The following is an 18,567-nucleotide window of genomic DNA, read 5'->3' on the forward strand; positions in this document are numbered from 1 at the left end:
CCCCCAGTGCTCTACAAAACCCCCCTGGCCGGCCCCTGAGGACACAGGTACTTACCTGCCAGCAGACCGGAACCGGAGCACCCCTGTTCTCCATAGGCGCCTATGCGTTTTGAGCCCCCCTTTGACCTCTGCACCTGACCGGCCCCGTGTTGCTGGTGTGGTGACTTTGGGGTTGCCTTGAACCCCCAACGGTGGGCTGCCTATGCCCAGGAGACTGACTGTGTAAGTGCTTTACTTACCTCAGAAACTTAACCATACTTACCTCCCCAGGAACTGTTGATTTTTGCAGGGTCCACTTTTAAAATAGCTTATTGCCACTTTAACCTATACTGTGTGTACTACTGCTTTAATTGAAAGTTCAATACTTACCTGTGTGGAGTACCTTGCATTTTATGTACTTACCTCAAATCTTGAATCTTGTGGTTCTAAAATAAATTAAGAAAATATATTTTTCAATATAAACCCTATTGCCCTGGAGTTAAGTCTTTGAGTGTGTTCCTCCTTTATTGCCTGTGTGTGTACAACAAATGCTTAACACTACCCTCTGATAAGCCTACTGCTCGACCACACTACCACAAAATAGAGCATTAGTATTAAATAAGTTTGCCACTATCAACCTCTAAGGGGAACCCTTGGACTCTATGCACACTATCTCTCACTTTGAGATAGTATATACAGAGCCAACTTCCTACAGTGCATTTTTCAATAACTTCAACACTGGCATCAGTGTGAGTTTATTATGCTGAGAAGTTTGAAACCAAACTTCCCAGTCTTCAGTGAAGCCACCATGGAGCTGTGGAGTTCGTAATCACAAACTCCCAGGCCATGTACTTTATATGGCCACACTGCACTTACAATGTCTACGAAATACTTAGGTCACTGTAGGGGCATATTGCTCATGCAGCTATGCCCTCACCTGTGGTATAGTGAACCCTGCTTTAGCACTTTAAGGCCTGCTAGAGGGGTGACTTACCTCACAGGCAGTGGTCTGTGGGCATGGCACCACCCTGAGAGGGCCGCCATGTCGACTTTGTCTTTTTCTTCCCACCAGAACACACAAGCTGCAATTGCAGTGTGCAGGTGCTTTGTGAGGGGTCCGCTAGGTTAGCATATAACAATGGTACATTATTTAGGGAAAGAACACTGGTGCTGGGGCCTGGTTAGAAGGATCCCAGCACACTCTCAGTCAAGTCAGCATCAATATCAGCCAAAAGGTGTGTGTGTGTGTTGGGGGGGGGGGTAACCATGTCAAAGGGGCACTTTCCTACAGGGGCTATTAATAAGTGAGAAATCAGTGGTTAGTCTTAGCCATCTGAAGAGGAATCTGACTGTTCTATTAGAGCCAGAGTGGTGAACAGATCTTTCAGAATTTGATTTAGAGTGTGAGGATCAGGAGGAGCATATATAATTTTTGTGCTTAAAATGGTGGCAAGCCTATACCTCAAAAATCAGGGAATGATTTGGAAACTGGGTTGGGCATCCTGATGTGAGTAAAGGTGATGTAGGACCACTATCTTAACAGGAAAAAGCCAGTGAGAGGTTTGCCTGTCTCTCCAGTTCTTTCAGCTATGTCTCACTGATGGTCAAAGACTGCTGTGCCATTTTCAAGGTCTAAACACTACAAGCATGTAAGCATTAGAGTAAGTCACAGACAGAGGTATTGTATAGGCCTCCACAAAGATTTGACATCAAGGACCAAGGGCACAACACATTTGCTGACTTAAATCTAGGCACAATCTTCAAGGAATAAAAATAAAAATGGCAACATCTTTTTAGGTAAAACAGGATCTCAGTGCCTGAAGACTACAAAAAAAAGCAACAGATATCTCTGCTGCCTTTATTAAGCTGCTACATTACTCCCAGTAACTATGGTAACGCCTAGTCTGGAGATACTCTGACTCCATCTGGCTCAGACTGGAAGTTCTCCTTAAAGTCTCACAGTACCAGTCTGATGACTGGGACTGATACATCTGCAGTAAGACTGAACCATTAGTACAGATTTATATTAGTATGATATTCCCTAATTCTACTTGCAACATTCTTTTTATTTAATTCAAAGAACTCAAGATTCCGAGTCTGAGTGGAAAAAGCAACAAAGCAAGAGGGTGAAGCAGAGAGACAACAATTAGATCCATTATGGCCAACGTTCTCACACTGTAATGCTGTACTGCCACCAGGTGCACAACCTTTGGTAGTAGGAAAGATGTCAGAGTTGGTTAACTGCCAATAATGCAGAATCCAGGCAACAGTTTATCTGTACAGATGATAGTTACCTATGTTTACATAAAACATTTATTACTTTGACTACGTGCTGAGTTAGTGCATCAATGTATGTGTAGTAAGTAGAAAAAATTGCAATGCAAAATGTAACGCTATATATGCCAAAAATAAACATTTGTTATGTCACACATTGGTTAAATTGTTTAATCTCTCATCATTTCTAAATGTACAAAATCTTACATCCTACTGGCGAAGGCAGTATAAAAAGATATTCGTAAACCAATCTCTAACCCCCACATTGGGTGATTTACTGGATCTTGCGGTGGAGGAAGTCAAAAGATAAAAAAATTATTCAATATTCTTTCCAACACTGTCAGTTTTGATGCTGAAAGACATGTTGATCATGTCTTCAAACACAATTAATTGTAAGAAAATATTATAACATCATGGCAAAGTTCGGCAGTAAGTACAAACATTCCGGCTTGCTCGTGCTGTGATGATGGCATGATTTGGCAGAGGAATCTGTCAATGTATGACCAGGACAAAAAAAAACCACATTTCTAACAATTCCTTCCCATAGTTTTTTGATTCGGGGCTTAAGAACAGACACCAGGACATATCAAAGTTCAAGTATTTCAAACGACTATATTATTTAACCGCTCCAATTTTGCTTGCAGTGACTTGAAGTTTCCGATGGTGGTCTGTAATGCTAGCGTGGGATTCATAGACTGGAGTTCAACAAGGTAAAAACAAAGCGCATCCAAGCAGACAGTGGTGAATCGCCTCCTGTGAATAATAGAGTTAAATTCAGTTTAAAAATATCAACGCATTCACATTTCGAATTTTAAAGGTTTATTTAGATAAAAGATGCAACATCATAACAATCCTTAACATTTATAAAATAATTAACAAGTTATTTACCTTCGGTAACGCTCTTTTTTTAGAAGAGAGACCATCTAACCACAGAAACCTCACCTTAGAATATTCTCCAGGTGTAAGACTGGAACCAGAAATATTTGAGCGTTAACTTTGGGCACTATGCGTCTCTGCACTGTTGCAGATCTGCTCTAGAAATGACGTGGGGACCCACATAGGCGCCACTCGCTGAGTGCTGATGTCAGTTGCTTTTGAGGCTGTCCACGCACTCAGAAGCAAAACTGTAACCGCAAACTGGCTTTGACCAGGGTGCAGATTCCTGGACTTTTGTTCTTAATAATGAATGGAGTCCAACTCACTGAACAGGGAGGATCAAATGTGGAACAAGCGGGTAGACAGAGTCTCTACCAGAAACAACATTACTGAAGGTAAGTAACTTGCTCTTCTCATAGAGACTTCTAACTACAGATTCCTCACCTTTTGATTAGATACCAGAGCAGTACCTATTTGGAGGTGGGTCTGTGATCTGGTTTAAATAAAAAATGCGGTAGGACCAAGCAGGCAAAATGCCTCTCAGCGAACCTGGGAGTCCATACTGTAGTGCTTTCTGAATATATGGAGTAACACCCTCGTAGCTGCCTGGCAGATGTCAAAGACAGGAATTCCAGCTGCCAACAAAGTGGTAGAAGCTTTGGTCCAGATGGAATGTGGTCACAGCCCTTCTGGAGGCCACTATTTGGCCAATGCGTAGCAGATCTCGATGCAGAGTACGGTTCAGCAGGAGATGGTCCTTTTCTGCATGGCCTTGCTTTTTGCTCCAATAAACCCTACTATGCGCTAATCATCCACTCTGTGTCCTCTGGTATGATTGATGTAGAAGCTCAGTGCTCTTTTTGTTGGGGTTGAAGCAATGGAGTCTCTCCTTCTCCTTGAAGGGGGTGAGGCAAAGCACATAACACCAGCAGACTTATAGTTTGACCAATGTGGAACGGCATCTGAACTTTTGGAAAGAAGAAAGCTTGCATCAGCATAACAAGTTTGTCTAGGAAGAAGGTGGTATACGTCGAATGGATGCAGAGAGCTTGAAGCTCACTCACTTGCTGTGTCAATATTATGGTGATGACAAACAAAGTCTAAAGAGAAAGAGGCCCTTATGAGCAGCTGTGAAGCAGCTCAAAGGGAGTACACATCAAATATAAGAGGATGAAGTTAAAGTCCCACAGAGTCATAACAAAGGGAGTGGGAGGAAACAAGTGTTGCATGCCCTTCAAAAAACTCATACACTTGATGATTTAAAATAGTGATAGCAGGCCAGGCAACCGTAGAAAGGCCAAAAGATGCCCTTTAACTGTACCTAGAGCAAAAACATGACAGGCGAGATAAAACAGACAAAAGAATATCAGATAACTTGGCATTAAGGGTGACAATCTGGTGCGTGCTGCACCACTCCAGAAACTTGTCCCAACAACACTCATATAGTTTTAGTCTAGGAACAGTTGGCTGGGAGAGAGAACATCAACCTCCTCTAGAGGAAGGTCGAAGGTGTTCATGCTTGGAGATTAAGCGCCGACAGCTGAAGGTGGACACTGATAAGGCCTGGGAGCAGAATCCTGCACCCCAGGATAACATACTATCCATGCCCAATCTGGGGCCACTAGGATGACTTGGGAATGGTCGGTCCTGATCTTCTGAACTCAGGGCAAAAGAGGTATCAGTGGGAGAGCAGTCCTGAGTTCCACTCTAGGCAGAACAGGTTTTCTAGCGATAGATGCCTTAGAAACTCCAACATGTAGAGCTGCTGACTTTGTGCAATCTCAGCGATGGCTAAGAGATCAACCCAAGGTTCTGAGCTCATCTGCCCTGGTATTCAAAGATGCTACCATGTAGTTGACCACCAGGAAGAGCCCTTGATGGTCCAGTCATTTCCAGAGGTGGAGGGCCTCCTGGCACAGGTCCAGGACCCCACTCTGCCCTGCTTGTTGCAATACCACATATTAGTGGTGTTCTCAGTAATCACCTGCACCAACCTCCTCTTGATGGATGGAAGGAAGGCTTTCAAAGCCAAGAAGATGGCGTCATCTCCGGGAGGTTGATACGGAAATGGGACTTTGCTGCAGACCAGAGATTTCTGATGTTCACCTCTCCAAGGTGGCAGCCCCAATCCAGCAGTGATACATCAGTCACCTCTCTCAGATCTGGATGGGGTAGAGAGAGAGGGGTCTGCCGCTGACACAATGGCGGTCTAGAAGCCACCACTCAACTTCTTTTGCAGTCTCCTCCGAAATCTGGATGTGGTTGGAGAGCTACCCTTGATGTTGAGTCCACTAAGACATCAGATCCCATTTGAGATCCAGCATATGCCAACTGACATGCTGGACCAGCAGGATGCCATCAGTCCCAGCAGACGCAGTCTCATTCTCATTGAAGTCTAGGACAGAGACTAAAAGACCAGGTTCTGAATGCCTGAATGTCCTTGACTCTCCTTTCCCAGCGTAAAGGCCCAAAACCAAATTGTGTCCAGAACTGCTCCGATGAAGTGGAGCATTTCAGAAAGAGTCAGGTGTGATGTCAGAATGTTGACAGTGAACCCCATAGATGACAGGAGGTTCGCTGTATTCTGGGGATGGTTGACGTCTGCTTTAGGAGAGCCCGCCATGAACAGCCAGTCACTAAGGTAGGGGAAGATTAGGATCTCTGACCCCCAAAGTGCTGTCACCATCGCTATCACTTTTGTCAACACCTGAGTGGCACTGATGAAACCAAAGGGAAACAAAGCAAGCTAGAAATGCACATTTGGACAGGCACATGGAAATAGGTGTCCTGCAGATCCAATGTCACTATCCAGACTCCAGGATCAAGGGCAGACAAGACCTGGGCCAGGATAAGCAAGAAGGAAGAGGTTGAGAGGGCACAGGTCTAAAATAGGACAAAGGTCGCTGTCCTTCTTTGGCACCAGCAAGTACTGGGAATAACAGCCATGACCCACTTCCGGGGCAGGCACCCTCTCAATAGCCCCTTTGACCAAGAGGGCTTACACTTCCTGCCATAAGAAAGACTGATGATCTCCATCAGATGTTCTGGGGTTGGTGGGTGCTGTGGCCTATCAGACATAAGGGGTTGGGCATACCTCTTTCGGACAATTTGTAGGACTCACTTGTCCGAAGTTATAGCCTGCCAACCCAGTAAGAATCATTCGATCCTGCCTCCTGAAGACTGACTAGAGCACTGTCCCTGACCATGGGGTCTGTGGTTGCCACGGTCTCAACCGTGACACTGCTGTGCATCTTGCTGAGGCTGAACTGGCTGGCAGTATGGGGTACCCCTGCCAAAACTGTGAAAGGAATGTTGGGATTGCTTCATCTGGTGAAGAAGCAATCCCACCATTCCGGAAGCAGATAAGCCCAGGGAGAACTCTGTGGCCCTGCTCTCTTTGAAACTGTGATGTCCTCAAAAAGGGGAGCCCTGTTAACGGGTATGTCCATAAGGGATGACTGGACATCACCTGAAAAACCTGTTAATCGCACCCAGGCAAGGCGAAGAATGGAGACACCAATGCCAATGGACTGTCTGATAGAATCAGTTGTAGACGGGCTCCAACAAATCGTAAATTTGGCAGGGTTGTGGCCGTCCGGTATGGTTTGGGTCAGGACAAGGCGAAGGTGTTCCAGAACAGGAGCAACAGAATCTAGAGAAAGCGGGAATAGTGGCTCAACAGGCCATTGGCACTGACTGAGAGTCAAACTATTGGAAGAAAATAAACACTTTACAAAGGTCTCCAACTCTTTTGGACTCCTATCTCAGGGAGTAGTGAGAAAAGTATTTGGGTTTGTCAGACTGGTAGAAGCCTGCACTCCCAAGCTTTGGAGAAAACTGTACTGAGACAAAACGGCAGGGTCACCAGGGGCAGACTGGTTGTGTGTTCCAATATGGCGATTGACTGGGGCCCACAGCTAGGATTGGACCAAGGCCCTAAGAGAGTAACTGTGAGTGCCTCACTAAAGGAAGTAGTGTATCAGTAATGACTTGCCCCAGCTGAAGTATTTTGGTTAGGACATTGGTTTTGACCTATGAGGTAACTGGGGAGCTAGAGTTCGAGGGCCTCCACTGCCCTGAGAGGAACCACCTTAAATGAAGTACTCTCTTCCGTAGCAGAACAAGGGTGGTGAGCTAAGGCCAGAGTCAAGAGATTTGTGAAGACCAATACCAGTTTTCTTCGCTGTAGGGTTGGCCAATTTCATCAGTCATTTGAATTTGTCCAGCACAAGGAATGTAATGTATGAGATCTGCCTTGTGAAATGTTAAGAGGGGCAGGCTGCAGGTTGGTGGAAACTGATCGGAGCCTCGGTCGAGGCTGGAGCGGCAGTGACTCAGTATGGGAAACCACAATAGGCACTTTGTCTTTTGGTGCTGGTGAAGTCAGCATTATGATCTTCCGGAAACTAACGGGGATCGTGGTGCTGGAGGGAGTCGTGTAGGAGCTGCAAGAGACACTGATGGGTTTAGAAGGTACACAAGGAGCTGAGGGTGAACCCACTAGCAGAATCTCTGATGGAGGCCTCTCAGCTCCTTGGGGCCTGCAGGTGCACCAGAGGAAGCCAGAACAGATCTGAAAGGTCCGAGCATGGCCTCACAGAACTCTTTGATCTTTCTTGGAGTGGCCCCAGAGTTGCTGGATAGGCTCTGTTGTCTATCAAAGAGAATGTGAGGCATTACAATGCCTTTAGACCTTCTCAGGAATGTGAGCCCCGCTTAGATTTTTTTCTTCAACTTATCCAAAAATTTGGAGTGCGAGGAGGACCGTTCTCTGGCTTGAATCCTGCAGTGGGGCCAAGACAGACCCTTAGGCCTGGATCAGTCGCAAAAAGGAGTTGAGTTGTTGAGTTTCGTCTTGCGGTTCCTAAATGCCTTCAGGTTCATAAAAGCGCAGTCAATGCAGGCCTTGGAGTAGTGACTCGACTGCAGGTACAAAAGACAAGCCTGATGAGAATCTGTCACAGACATTTACTTTCAGCAGTTCTCACAGGGTTTAAAACCTGTCTTTTTGGGACATGACGATTCACTTGCACACTGTAAAATGTGTGAGGTAACGTGGTCTCAGAGACAAGAGGTAGCTCTGTATCTGCATCTGGTGGGGCACAAGAAAGGAACTAATGTCAGTACGCTGGAGTGGTGCCTACATAAGCTCCACACATCATTTTTGGAGTGGAGCAGCCACTTTCTGGCGGGCAGGGATATTGCTCATAAGTTTCTGGGTCTAGTGTGATGCTTGAGAAACATTCAAAAGGTGAGGAATCTGTGGTTAGAAGTCTATCAGAAATATACTTTCGAAGTCTAGCTAATCTCTGAACTAAAGGCTCCAACTGCCAGTGAATTGTTTGGGTAACTTATGGACTATGGGATCCCAATGGCTTGTCAGGTTATTTGGTTGAAAGCTTTCAAGTTTAAAAATGTGACTGTAAGGTGGGATAGGCAATTTCAAATGGGGGGGGAGGCATGAGATCGCTATTTGCACGTTCATGGAGTTAGCCATAACAGGATGTGAGGCAGCATTTCTCTCTCTTAATTTCTCCAGCAATTTCAACTTAGCTGAGACTTTGATTCTACCGACCTCTGGGTTCCGCATCACATTTTTCTGCATCATTGGCAGATGCATTGTCACCACTCATCTGGCGTTATTTTCATTTTACTGTCATTGGAAACCTCAATCTCCATTTTGATGACAGCACCTGTCCCATGGTAGCTGCTTTGGTTGCAGATCTGGAAGGTCTTCAGCTTTTTCAATTGGTTTCATCCCCCACACATAGGTTGGGACACACTCTTGATCCCATTTTTTCTAACTTCATCAGCTTATCTGTTGATTCCTCTCTTCGACTCTTGTAGTCTGATTATTTTGCCATACCCTGTCAGGCCCCTACAGCCAAACACTTGCCTGTATCCATCTCTGGTCAGTTGGTAAAGACACGCAAGTAGCTAGGGTTATCTTGGCCAACTGGATCAAATTGCACCTTTGGAGAATCAAATTATTAGAAGAACCAGTTCTTCAGCGGAATGTTCAATGATGAACTGTTTGTTTTGAAAAAGATATGCAAATACCTCGAGCGAGTATGGCGCAGACATATAGATCTTACAAGCAAGGTCAACTGTCGGTTGGCCTCAAGGGCATATAACAGTCATAAGAGGCTTATCCGTCACAATATTTACGCCACAAAATCACAGCTGCCCGGAACTCCTCTTGAGAGGTTTTCTTGATTGTTAAGCCTATCTTCACTGGATTGAGTTACAGCATCCATTCCCCTTCGGAGGAGGTCTGTTATGCCCTCGTGCAGTTTTTCTTCAATAAAGTGGCATCCATCTATTCCACTTTTCCTGAGGCTTCTAGGGACACTCCATTAATTGTTGGTTCAAACCTTCTGCAAACAAAAATTATAGGCCTATTTCACTGCTAACTTTTTTCCTAAGGTTGCAGAGAAATATGTTTACCAGCAGCTTTCGATCTTTGTTTAGGAGAAGAAGCTTCTCCAAAGGACACAGTCTGGCTTTCACCCTCTTCAAAATACAGAGTCTGCATTATTGCCTGCCTCTGAGTCGATCCGCCAGATCCTTGACGGGGTGACACCACAGCACTGCTGATGCTGGACCTGAGTGCGGACTTCAACACGGTTTCCCACAACTGTGTACTTGAACGGTTGTGGAGCTGTGGTATCGGTTATAATGCCTTGCAGTGAGATTTGCTTCTTTTCTGCAGGTCTGCACCTTACGGGTGTCACAAAAACCTTCCCACTCAGGTTTTTCCACTGCAGTAGGAGGTACCTCGGAGCTCTTCCTTGAGCCCTATCTTATTCAATCTGTATATGCTGCCCTTGGCTGATGTCATCGAGTGCAAAGGTGTTAACATATTATCGTACTTTGATGACACTCAGCTGATCATTACCCTGTCACAGAATGTTGGCAATACAGCTGCCTTACTGAGGACCTGTCTGTCGGAGATCGCTCAGTGGATGGATTGCAGTTGTCTTAAACTCAATGATGGGAAAACAGAAGTCCTAATCCTAGGCAACCAGCCTTCGATTTGGTCCTCTGATGGTGGCCAGACTCGTGACTTGGTCCTCGGCTGTTGGCCAGATTCGCGCTGACTTTTACCTTCCCCAAAGCCCAAGATCAAGACCATAGGCATATGGTTTGATGCAAATCTCAGCTTTGATAGGCAGAATACGGCTTTGGCAGGCAAATGCTTTGGGCTTTTAAAAAACATTAAAAAACATTCTTGGCTTTCTCCCTGAGTCTGCTAGGAACCCAGTAGTCCAGACACTGGTCATGTCCAGGCTGGACTACTGTAATGTCTTATACTTGGGAGTCTCACATGCCCGTCCTATAAGACTTTAATGGGCGCAGAACACAGCAGTTCATCTGTTGCTGAACCTAGGTGGGCTTCCATGGGATTGGTGCTTTCAAAGCTACGCCGGCTACCTCTGAAAAAGAGGCTCTGTGCTATTGTTACATGATCTTTATGACCAAGGGCGCTCACAACTTGGGCCCCTTCATTAAGCCCTATTCGCCTGTAAGAAATCTTAGACCTATTGGGGCCTTGTTAGTCTGTATCCACACTGTTAATGGAGCTCAACTTGGTGGCTGCTCTTTTCTTAGCATCCAACTGTGGAACTCCCTTCTGCTCCAATTAAGTTAACAAAACAAAACTACTGTTCTAAAAAACATTTAAAAACTTGTCTGTTTAGGTGGGCTTTATTGTGTTGTTCATTAATTCCGCTTTATTTCTCTGAGCTCTGGGAGCCATACCTTAGTGCTGGGACACTTTGGTAGAAGTAAGTATACTCTTTATAAAATATATTATTATTATTTCCACAACAAAGTTTCATAGGATTTTTGAATGCCATATTTGTGCTGGCCACATCATTTGCTTTTTGTCTGTTAACTGGTGTGCTCCCTAAGCTATCTTCAGATATACATATCCACACCTTTAAAAAAAAATAACTTTGTGTTTGAATTTTTCTTGGAAACCTTAACAGTTCAGCAATTTGCTTATGAGTGAATGAATGAGTAGACTGAGTGAGTTAATGAAAAAATGAAAGCATGAATGAGTGGCTGAACATGCAAGCTAAGTAATGAACGAATAAGCAATGAGTGACTGAATTAGCACTTAAATGAGTCAATGTACATAGTAATAAGTATGTAGAGGAATGAGTGGTCGAATAAGCATATTGATGGAGAGCAAATGTGTATGAGACAGTGACTGAGCAAGAAATTGAATAAGTGATCGTATATAGCTGAGCACTGAATTAGAATCACATACAGGCCTTTTACCCAACAAAAAAGCAAAGGCGCTTTGTGAAGAGTGGGTCATGAGCATTCATCTAAAAAACAGAGTGGTTTGATATCATATACGGATGAAGACAGTATTACAGTGCTTACTTTGAATTCCCTCTTTATTTATTAAGTTTTACAGAGGAGATCTGGACAAAGGCAGGGAGAGGAGAGAGGGAAAGAGATATCTAGTGGGCGAGCAAGAGTGAAAAAGGACAGGGAAAGAGACAGAGAGAAAGACAGGTGAGAGAAGAAGAGACCAAAACGAGAGAATCTCCTGAACGTCATCGAGACTTCAAGCCTATGTTGTACTCTAGCTCTGTTTAGAGATAAGTTCCCAAATGAACTACTTGCGTTTAAGTGTGGAAAGAGGAAGAGAAAAGTCCTTCAGAGGATGGCTGTAAGCATTGGCAGAGCAGTATCAGTATAATGGTCAGTACTGGAATAAATTAAGAACTGCAAGGCAAAAAGAAGGGATGTTAGTAGAGCTTGTATGGGTATTTAACACAAAAATAGCAGAGTCACAGAGTATGCAATGACAAAGCTGTATGTAGTTGTAGATACTGGGTGTACTGGAAAACTGTGTATAATAAATCGAGGGAATACGGCAAGGAGTGCAAACCTAGGTATTACATCAATCACAAGAAGTGTTGGAAAGAAAGTGTGGCTGCTGTGCAGTAGTACAGGATACTCTAGCTCCTGGTAGAGATTCAGCGCAGCTGAATTAGAATTTCCAAGAGAGTAAGGAATGTTGCCGGTCTAGGGTGAGGTGCAGAGGGAGAACTTATTCGGAAAGCATAAAAGACTGTAGAAGTTGCTAGTTGGACTGAGAAACACTGACATTGCTGTGTATACATCTCAGTGCTAGACTGGTATGTAGAGGTGTGCAGTGAGTAAATTAGCCAGAGCTGTGCATACTGGACTCTCGGTACTGGAACAATTAGGAGAGCAGCAGTCTATGTGAGGTTTTGTTGCTCGCTCCCTGGTTCAGAATCATCACTGAAAAAGTGTAGTGGAAAGCCGTAGCCCACTGTTGCGGTGTACTGATAACTGCTTAGACCTGGTGGTCCTTGCTGGGTAACACCTGCAGCGTGTGCTGCTCTTGCTTGAGGCAGGGTACATCACAGAGGTCTTGTGAGCGCTCCACCTAAATCACAAACCCCTGAAGGTGAGCGGGAGAAAAGGGCATTTTCTTTTCTGTCTGTCTCTAGACATGTCTAACTTGTTGATGCCCACACTGCTATGGTAAATAGGGACTTTTCGTGAGCTGTTTTTCCAAGAAGTGCTAATGTTAACTCATTAGCAGGAGATGCTGACCTATGAATCTCAAAGGCTATCGCTGCCCTCTTACCCACAGGGCTGTTTAACCCATGATTGACTACAAGTAACAAAGGAAAAAAGACAGGAACTACATTTTATTTTGCCTTTCACCACTCTGAGCTTTGGCACTATGACATACATACCATCATCTATTTTCTCTAGCGAACATCATGTTGCATTGTGGGGCTTGCAGTTTTAGTTTTAACAGTTTCATTGTGAGATTGAAACACCAGTATGCAAAGTGCTGTTGGCAAAAATTAGCTAGAGGTATTATACATGACAAGGAACCACTTGGCAGCTATCCTTTAAAACTTTACACAATTGCCTACTCCATTTAAAAATATGCTTGGTTCAGTCATAAAACCACAAGTAAATTTTGCTTACATATCTGGTGAGGGTTCACAATTTCACTCCCATCATGAATTAAAATAAGCATTAGCAATACAGATTTTTTTTAAAAAAATTATGAGGAGTGGAACGTTATACCAAGCTTCAGACATGCAGTCGCAGCGTAACAACCTTAACACAAATAAGTTAAGGACAGGTGCAGCAGCAGAAAGAACATCAAGTAATTCTCTCACAAATACAGGACAGGTACAACACAGTACTAAAGAGTGAGTAAGCAGCATTGAAGGATTGTTGTATAATTGACATAAATCGATAAACCTACATGTACAAAACTCCTGCAAGAATAGACAGGTTGGATTCTATCACTTGTGCCAACATTTATGCACTTTGTTGAACTGTCAGACCTACAGTAAAATTTTATGAGCATGAGCTAAAAATGTTTTTTTTTTTTTACTGTGGTCTGCCTACAACACGATTAAAAACAGGTGGGCTGGACAACGAATCCTACTCCTCTTTTCCATCAACATGTTTTGGTACATGAATATTGCCCTATTTGTCTTAGGTGTCTTTCTCATGAATGTAGAATCTCAGATCAAATATGGTAAAACAATCCCTGCTTCAGAGGACATATTCACCAGCCTCAGGTGGGAGAGAGATGATGGGCAGGCCTCCCAATAGGGTATTGGCAAGGATGTCAGTATGCAGCATGTTTCTCACAGCGAGTCACTCTAATCACATTGCACACTTTGAAACAGACCAAGCCAATGCTGCCAAACCGTACTTGCTACTGATTGGGTGCGGACAGTGAGAAAAAGTAGCCTCTTTCTAGCATGGTTACCCCCATTTTTGGCCTGTTTGTGAGTGTTTGTCAGTGTGTTTTTACTGTCTCACTGGGATCCTGCTAGCCAGGACCCCAGTGCTCATATTTTGTGGCCTATGTGTGTGTTGTCAGTATGCTTAACTGTGTCACTGAAGTTCTGCTAACCAGAACTCCAGTGCTTATGCTCTCTCTACTTACCAAATTTGTCACTATAGTTTAGTGACTCCATATTCCAATTTCAATTCCAATTGGCACCCTGGACCCCACTTGTAAGTCCCTAGTTTGGGATTCCAGGAGATCTTTATGGGCTGCAGCATTTCTTTTGCCACCCATAAGGAGCTCAGACAAACCTTTCTTCAGGACTGCCACTGCAGCCTGAGTGAAATAGTGCGCACACTATTTCACAGCCATTTTCACTGCACTTAAGTAACTTAAGTCACCTATATGTCAAACCTTCATTTACTGAAGGCTAGGTGCAAAGTTACTTTGTGTGAGGGCACCCTTCCACTATCAAAGGTACCCCCACGTTGTCCAGGGCCAATTCCCCAGACTTTGTGAGTGTGGGGATACCATTACACGCATGCACTACATATAGGTCAATACCTATATGTAGCTTCACAATGGTAACTCCGAATATGGCCATGTGAGGTGTCTAAGATCATGGAATTGTCCTCCATTCCAAATCTGGTATTGGGGTGCCAATCCCATGGACCCCCGGTACTGCCAAAAAAGCTCTCTGAGGTTTCCACTGCAACCCCAACTGATGCCACCTCACGGACAGGTTTCTGCCCTCATCGGGACTGAGCAGCTCAATCCCAGGAAGGCAGAACAATGCACTTCCGTTGGGAAGAGGGTGTTACACCCTCTCCCTTTGGAAACAGGTGTTACAGGCTTGGGAAGGGTAGCCTCCCAGACCCTCTGAAAATGCTTTGAAGGGCACAGATGGTGCCCTCCTTGCATAAGCCAGTCTACACTGGTTCAGGGACCCCCAGTCCCTGCTCTGGAGCAAAACTGGACAAAGGAAAGGGGAGTGGCCACTCCCCTGTCCATCACCACCCCAGGGGTGGAGCCCATAGCTCCTCTAGAGTGTCCCTGGCGTTGCCATCTTGGATTCCAAGGTGTGGGGACCCTCTGGAGACCTCTGAGTGACCAGTGCCAGCAGGTGACGTCAGAGACCACTCCTGATAGGAGTGTACCTGGGTAGGTAGCCAATCCCCCTTTCTGGGCTATTTAGGGTCTCTCCTCTGGGGGTTTCCAGACTGTCCAAAGGACAAGCTGCCCAAATCTGGTGGAAGTAAGAGCTTGCCTCCCCGTGCTGCAACAGTACCTCCGTACACCACACCTTCTCCAGCTCCTTGGGCTTCTGTGCACTTCTTCCAAGAATCCTTCGTGCACAGTGTTGCCCAGGTCCCCAGCACTCCATCCTGCGACGCACAGATACCTGAGTTGTTCTCCGGTGGCGTAGGACCTTCTAGTGTAGTGCTGCGATGACCGCACTTTGCATCTTTTTTGTCCTCATGTTCTGGAACTCCCGTGGTTGCTGCCTGGTCTTCTGAGGGCTCCTTGAAGTGCTGAGAGCGCCCTCTGTCTCCTCAGTCCGAGTTGAGATCGCCAGGTCCTTCCTGGGTCCAGGCAGCTCCTTTTTGACACAAACTGCGTACTTGCTTGAACCAAGGCTTGTTGGCGAAATCCAGCGACACAAACAGCCTGCATCCAACAACTCAATATGGGACTTCACCTGCACCAAGCACATCTTCTTTGGTGCTCTTCTGTACTGTTCTTCTCATCAGATAATCCACTTTTGCACCATCTCCTAGGTTGGCAGGGGCTCCTGTCCTTTCTGGACTCTTCTTTGACTTCTGGACTTGGTCTCCTCTCTCCACAGGTCTTCAGGTCCAGAAATCCACTGTTTTTTGCTTGCAGTCTTGCTTGGTTCTTGCAAAATCTCTAATCACGACTTGTAGAGGGTCCTGAGGAAACTTGCTGTACTTTACTCCTTGTAGGAAGTTGGCTCTGTATATACTATTTCAAAGTAAGAAATAGTGTGCACAGAGTCCAAGGGTTCCACTTATAGGTAAGATAGTGGCAAAAGTAGATAATTCTAATTCTCTATTTTGTGGTAGTGTGGTCGAGCAGTAGGCTTATCAGAGGGTAGGGTTAAGCATTTGTTGTACACACACAGGCAATAAATGAGGAACACACAGTTTATTTTATGAACCACAGGTTCAAGATTTACAGTTAATACTTTAAATGTAAGGTACTTCACTTAGATACTTTAGGAACTTTGATTGAAAACAATATCATCTACAGTCTTTGTAAAAATGGCAATAAGCTATTTTCAAAGTGGACACAGTGCAAAAATCAACAGTTCCTGGAGGAGGTAAGTAAAGCTTGGATTAGGAGGTAAGTAAAACACTTACAAGTATCAGTCCTGGGGCACAGGCAGCCCACCGTTGGGGGATCAAGGCAACCTCAAAGTTACCACACCAGCAGCTCAGGGCCGGTCAGGTGCAGAGGTCAAAGAGGTGCCCAAAACACACAGGCGCCTATGGAGAACAGTGGTGCTCCGGTTCCAGTCTGCCAGCAGGTAAGTACCTGTGTCCTCGGGGGGCAGACCAGGGGGGTTTTGTAGAGCACTGGGGGCAAACAAGTAGGCACACAAAACACACCCTCAGTGGCACAGGGGCAGCCGGATGCAGTGTGCAAAACAGGCGTCGGGTTTCAGGTAGTAAATAATGGAGGGACCCAGGGGTCACTCTAGCGGTGCAGGCAGGCACAGGGGGCGGGCTTCTTGGGACAGCCACCACCTGGGCTAGGCAGAGGGTCGCCTGGGGGTCACTCCTGCGTTGAAGTTTGGTTCCTTCAGGTCCTGGGGGCTGCGGGTGCAGTGTTGGTTCCAGGCGTCAGGTCCCTTGTTACAGGCAGTCGCGGTCAGGGGGAGCCTCTGGATTCTCTCTGCAGGCGTCACTGTGGGTGGTCAGGGGGGTCGCCTCTGGTTACTCACGGGCTCGCAGTCGCCGGGGAGTCCTCCCTGAGGTGTTGGTTTTCTGCAGGTCGAGCCGGGGGCGTTGGGTGCAGAGTGCAGAGTCTCACGCTTCTGGCGGGAAACGTTAAGTCTTTAGAAGTTGCTTCTTTGTTGCAAAGAAGAAGCTAGTTTTGAGCAGGGCCGCTGCTCACAGGAGTTTCTTGGTCCTTTAGTCCAGGGCAGTCCCCTGAGGCTTCAGAGGTCGCTGGTCTACGAAGTTGGAGACAGGCCGGTAGGGCTGGGACCAAAGCAGTTGTCGTCATCGGTCTTCTCTGCAGGCTTATAGGTCAGCAGTCCTTCTTGTGTCTTCAGATTTCAGGAATCTGATTTCCTGGGATCTGGGGAGCCACTAAATACTGAATATAGGGGGGGGGGTGTTTAGGTCTGGGAGGGCAGTAGCCAACGGCTAATGTCCTTGAGGGTGGCTACACCCTCTTTGTGCCTCCTCCCTGTGGGGAGGGGGGCACATCCCTAATCCTATTGGGGGAATCCTCCAAACTCAAGATGGAGGATTTCTCAAGGCAGGGGTCACCTCAGCTCAGGACACCTTAGGGGCTGTCCTGACTGGTGGATGACTGCTCCTTGTTTTTCTCATTATCTCCTCCAGCCTTGCCGCCAAAAGGGAGGGCAGTGGCCGGAGGGGCGGGCAATCTCCACTAGTTGGAATGCTTTGGGGCGCTGTAACAAAAGGGGTGAGCCTTTGAGGCTCACCACCAGGTGTTACAGTTCCTGCAGGGGGAGGTGAGAAGCCCCTCCACCCAGTACAGGCTTTGTTCCTGGCCACAGAGTGACAAAGGCACTCTCCCCATGTGGCCAGCAACATGTCTGGTGTGTGGCAAGCGGGCAGGAACTGGTCAGCCTACACTAGAAGTCAGGTAGGTATTCAGGGGGCATCTCTAAGATGCCCTCTGGGTGTATGTTACAATAAATTGCACACTGGCATCAGTGTGCATTTATTGTGCTGAGACGTTTGATACCAAACTTCCCAGTTTTCAGTGGAGCCATTATGGAACTGTGGAGTTCGTGTTTGACAAACTCCCGGACCATATACTCTTATGGCTACCCTGCACTTACAATGTCTAAGGTTTTGCTTAGATACTGTAGGGGCATAGTGCTCATGCACATATGCCCTCACCTGTGGTATAGTGCACCCCTGCCTTAGGGCTGTAAGGCCTGCTAGAGGGGTGACTTACCTATGCCACAGGCAGTGTGAGGTTGGCATGGCACTCTGAGGTGAGTGCCATATCGACTTAGTCATTTTCTCCTCACCAGCACACACAAGCTGTGAAGCAGTGTGCATGTGCTGAGTGAGGGGTCCCTAGGGTGGCATAAGACATGCTGCAGCCCTTAGAGACCTTCCCTGGCATCAGGGCCCTTGGTACCAGGGGTACCAGTTACAAGGGACTTACCTGAGTGCCAGGGTTGTGCCAATTGTGGAGACAAAGGTACAGTTTAGGGAAAGAACATTGGTCCTTGGGCCTGTTTAGCAGGGTCCCAGCACACTTTCAAATCATAACTTAGCATCAGCAAAGGCAAATAGTTAGGGGGTAACCATGCCAAGGAGGCATTTCCTTACACTCCTGCTTTCCTGGGCTCTGGGGTTGGGTACTTTACTTACCTTTGGTGTTTTCCTACACTC

The 18,567-nt window shown here is 46.0% G+C and overlaps 1 protein-coding gene across 2 annotated transcripts in view; it reads right to left on the bottom strand.

The window, feature by feature from the left end:
* Positions 1–2,410: 2,410 nt before the first annotated feature.
* NUP155 (nucleoporin 155) overlaps positions 2,411–18,567 on the bottom strand; it is a 546,729-nt gene continuing 530,572 nt past the window's right edge. For both annotated transcript variants that reach the window (XM_069221247.1, XM_069221245.1), the window contains one exon: positions 2,411–3,006. In XM_069221247.1, coding sequence (XP_069077348.1) covers positions 2,856–3,006 — 151 coding nt within the window. In that variant the 3' untranslated portion in view covers positions 2,411–2,855. The remainder of the gene's footprint in view (positions 3,007–18,567) is intronic.

Source organism: Pleurodeles waltl, chromosome 1_1, assembly GCF_031143425.1.
Source record: "Pleurodeles waltl isolate 20211129_DDA chromosome 1_1, aPleWal1.hap1.20221129, whole genome shotgun sequence".
NCBI lineage: Eukaryota > Metazoa > Chordata > Amphibia > Caudata > Salamandridae > Pleurodeles > Pleurodeles waltl.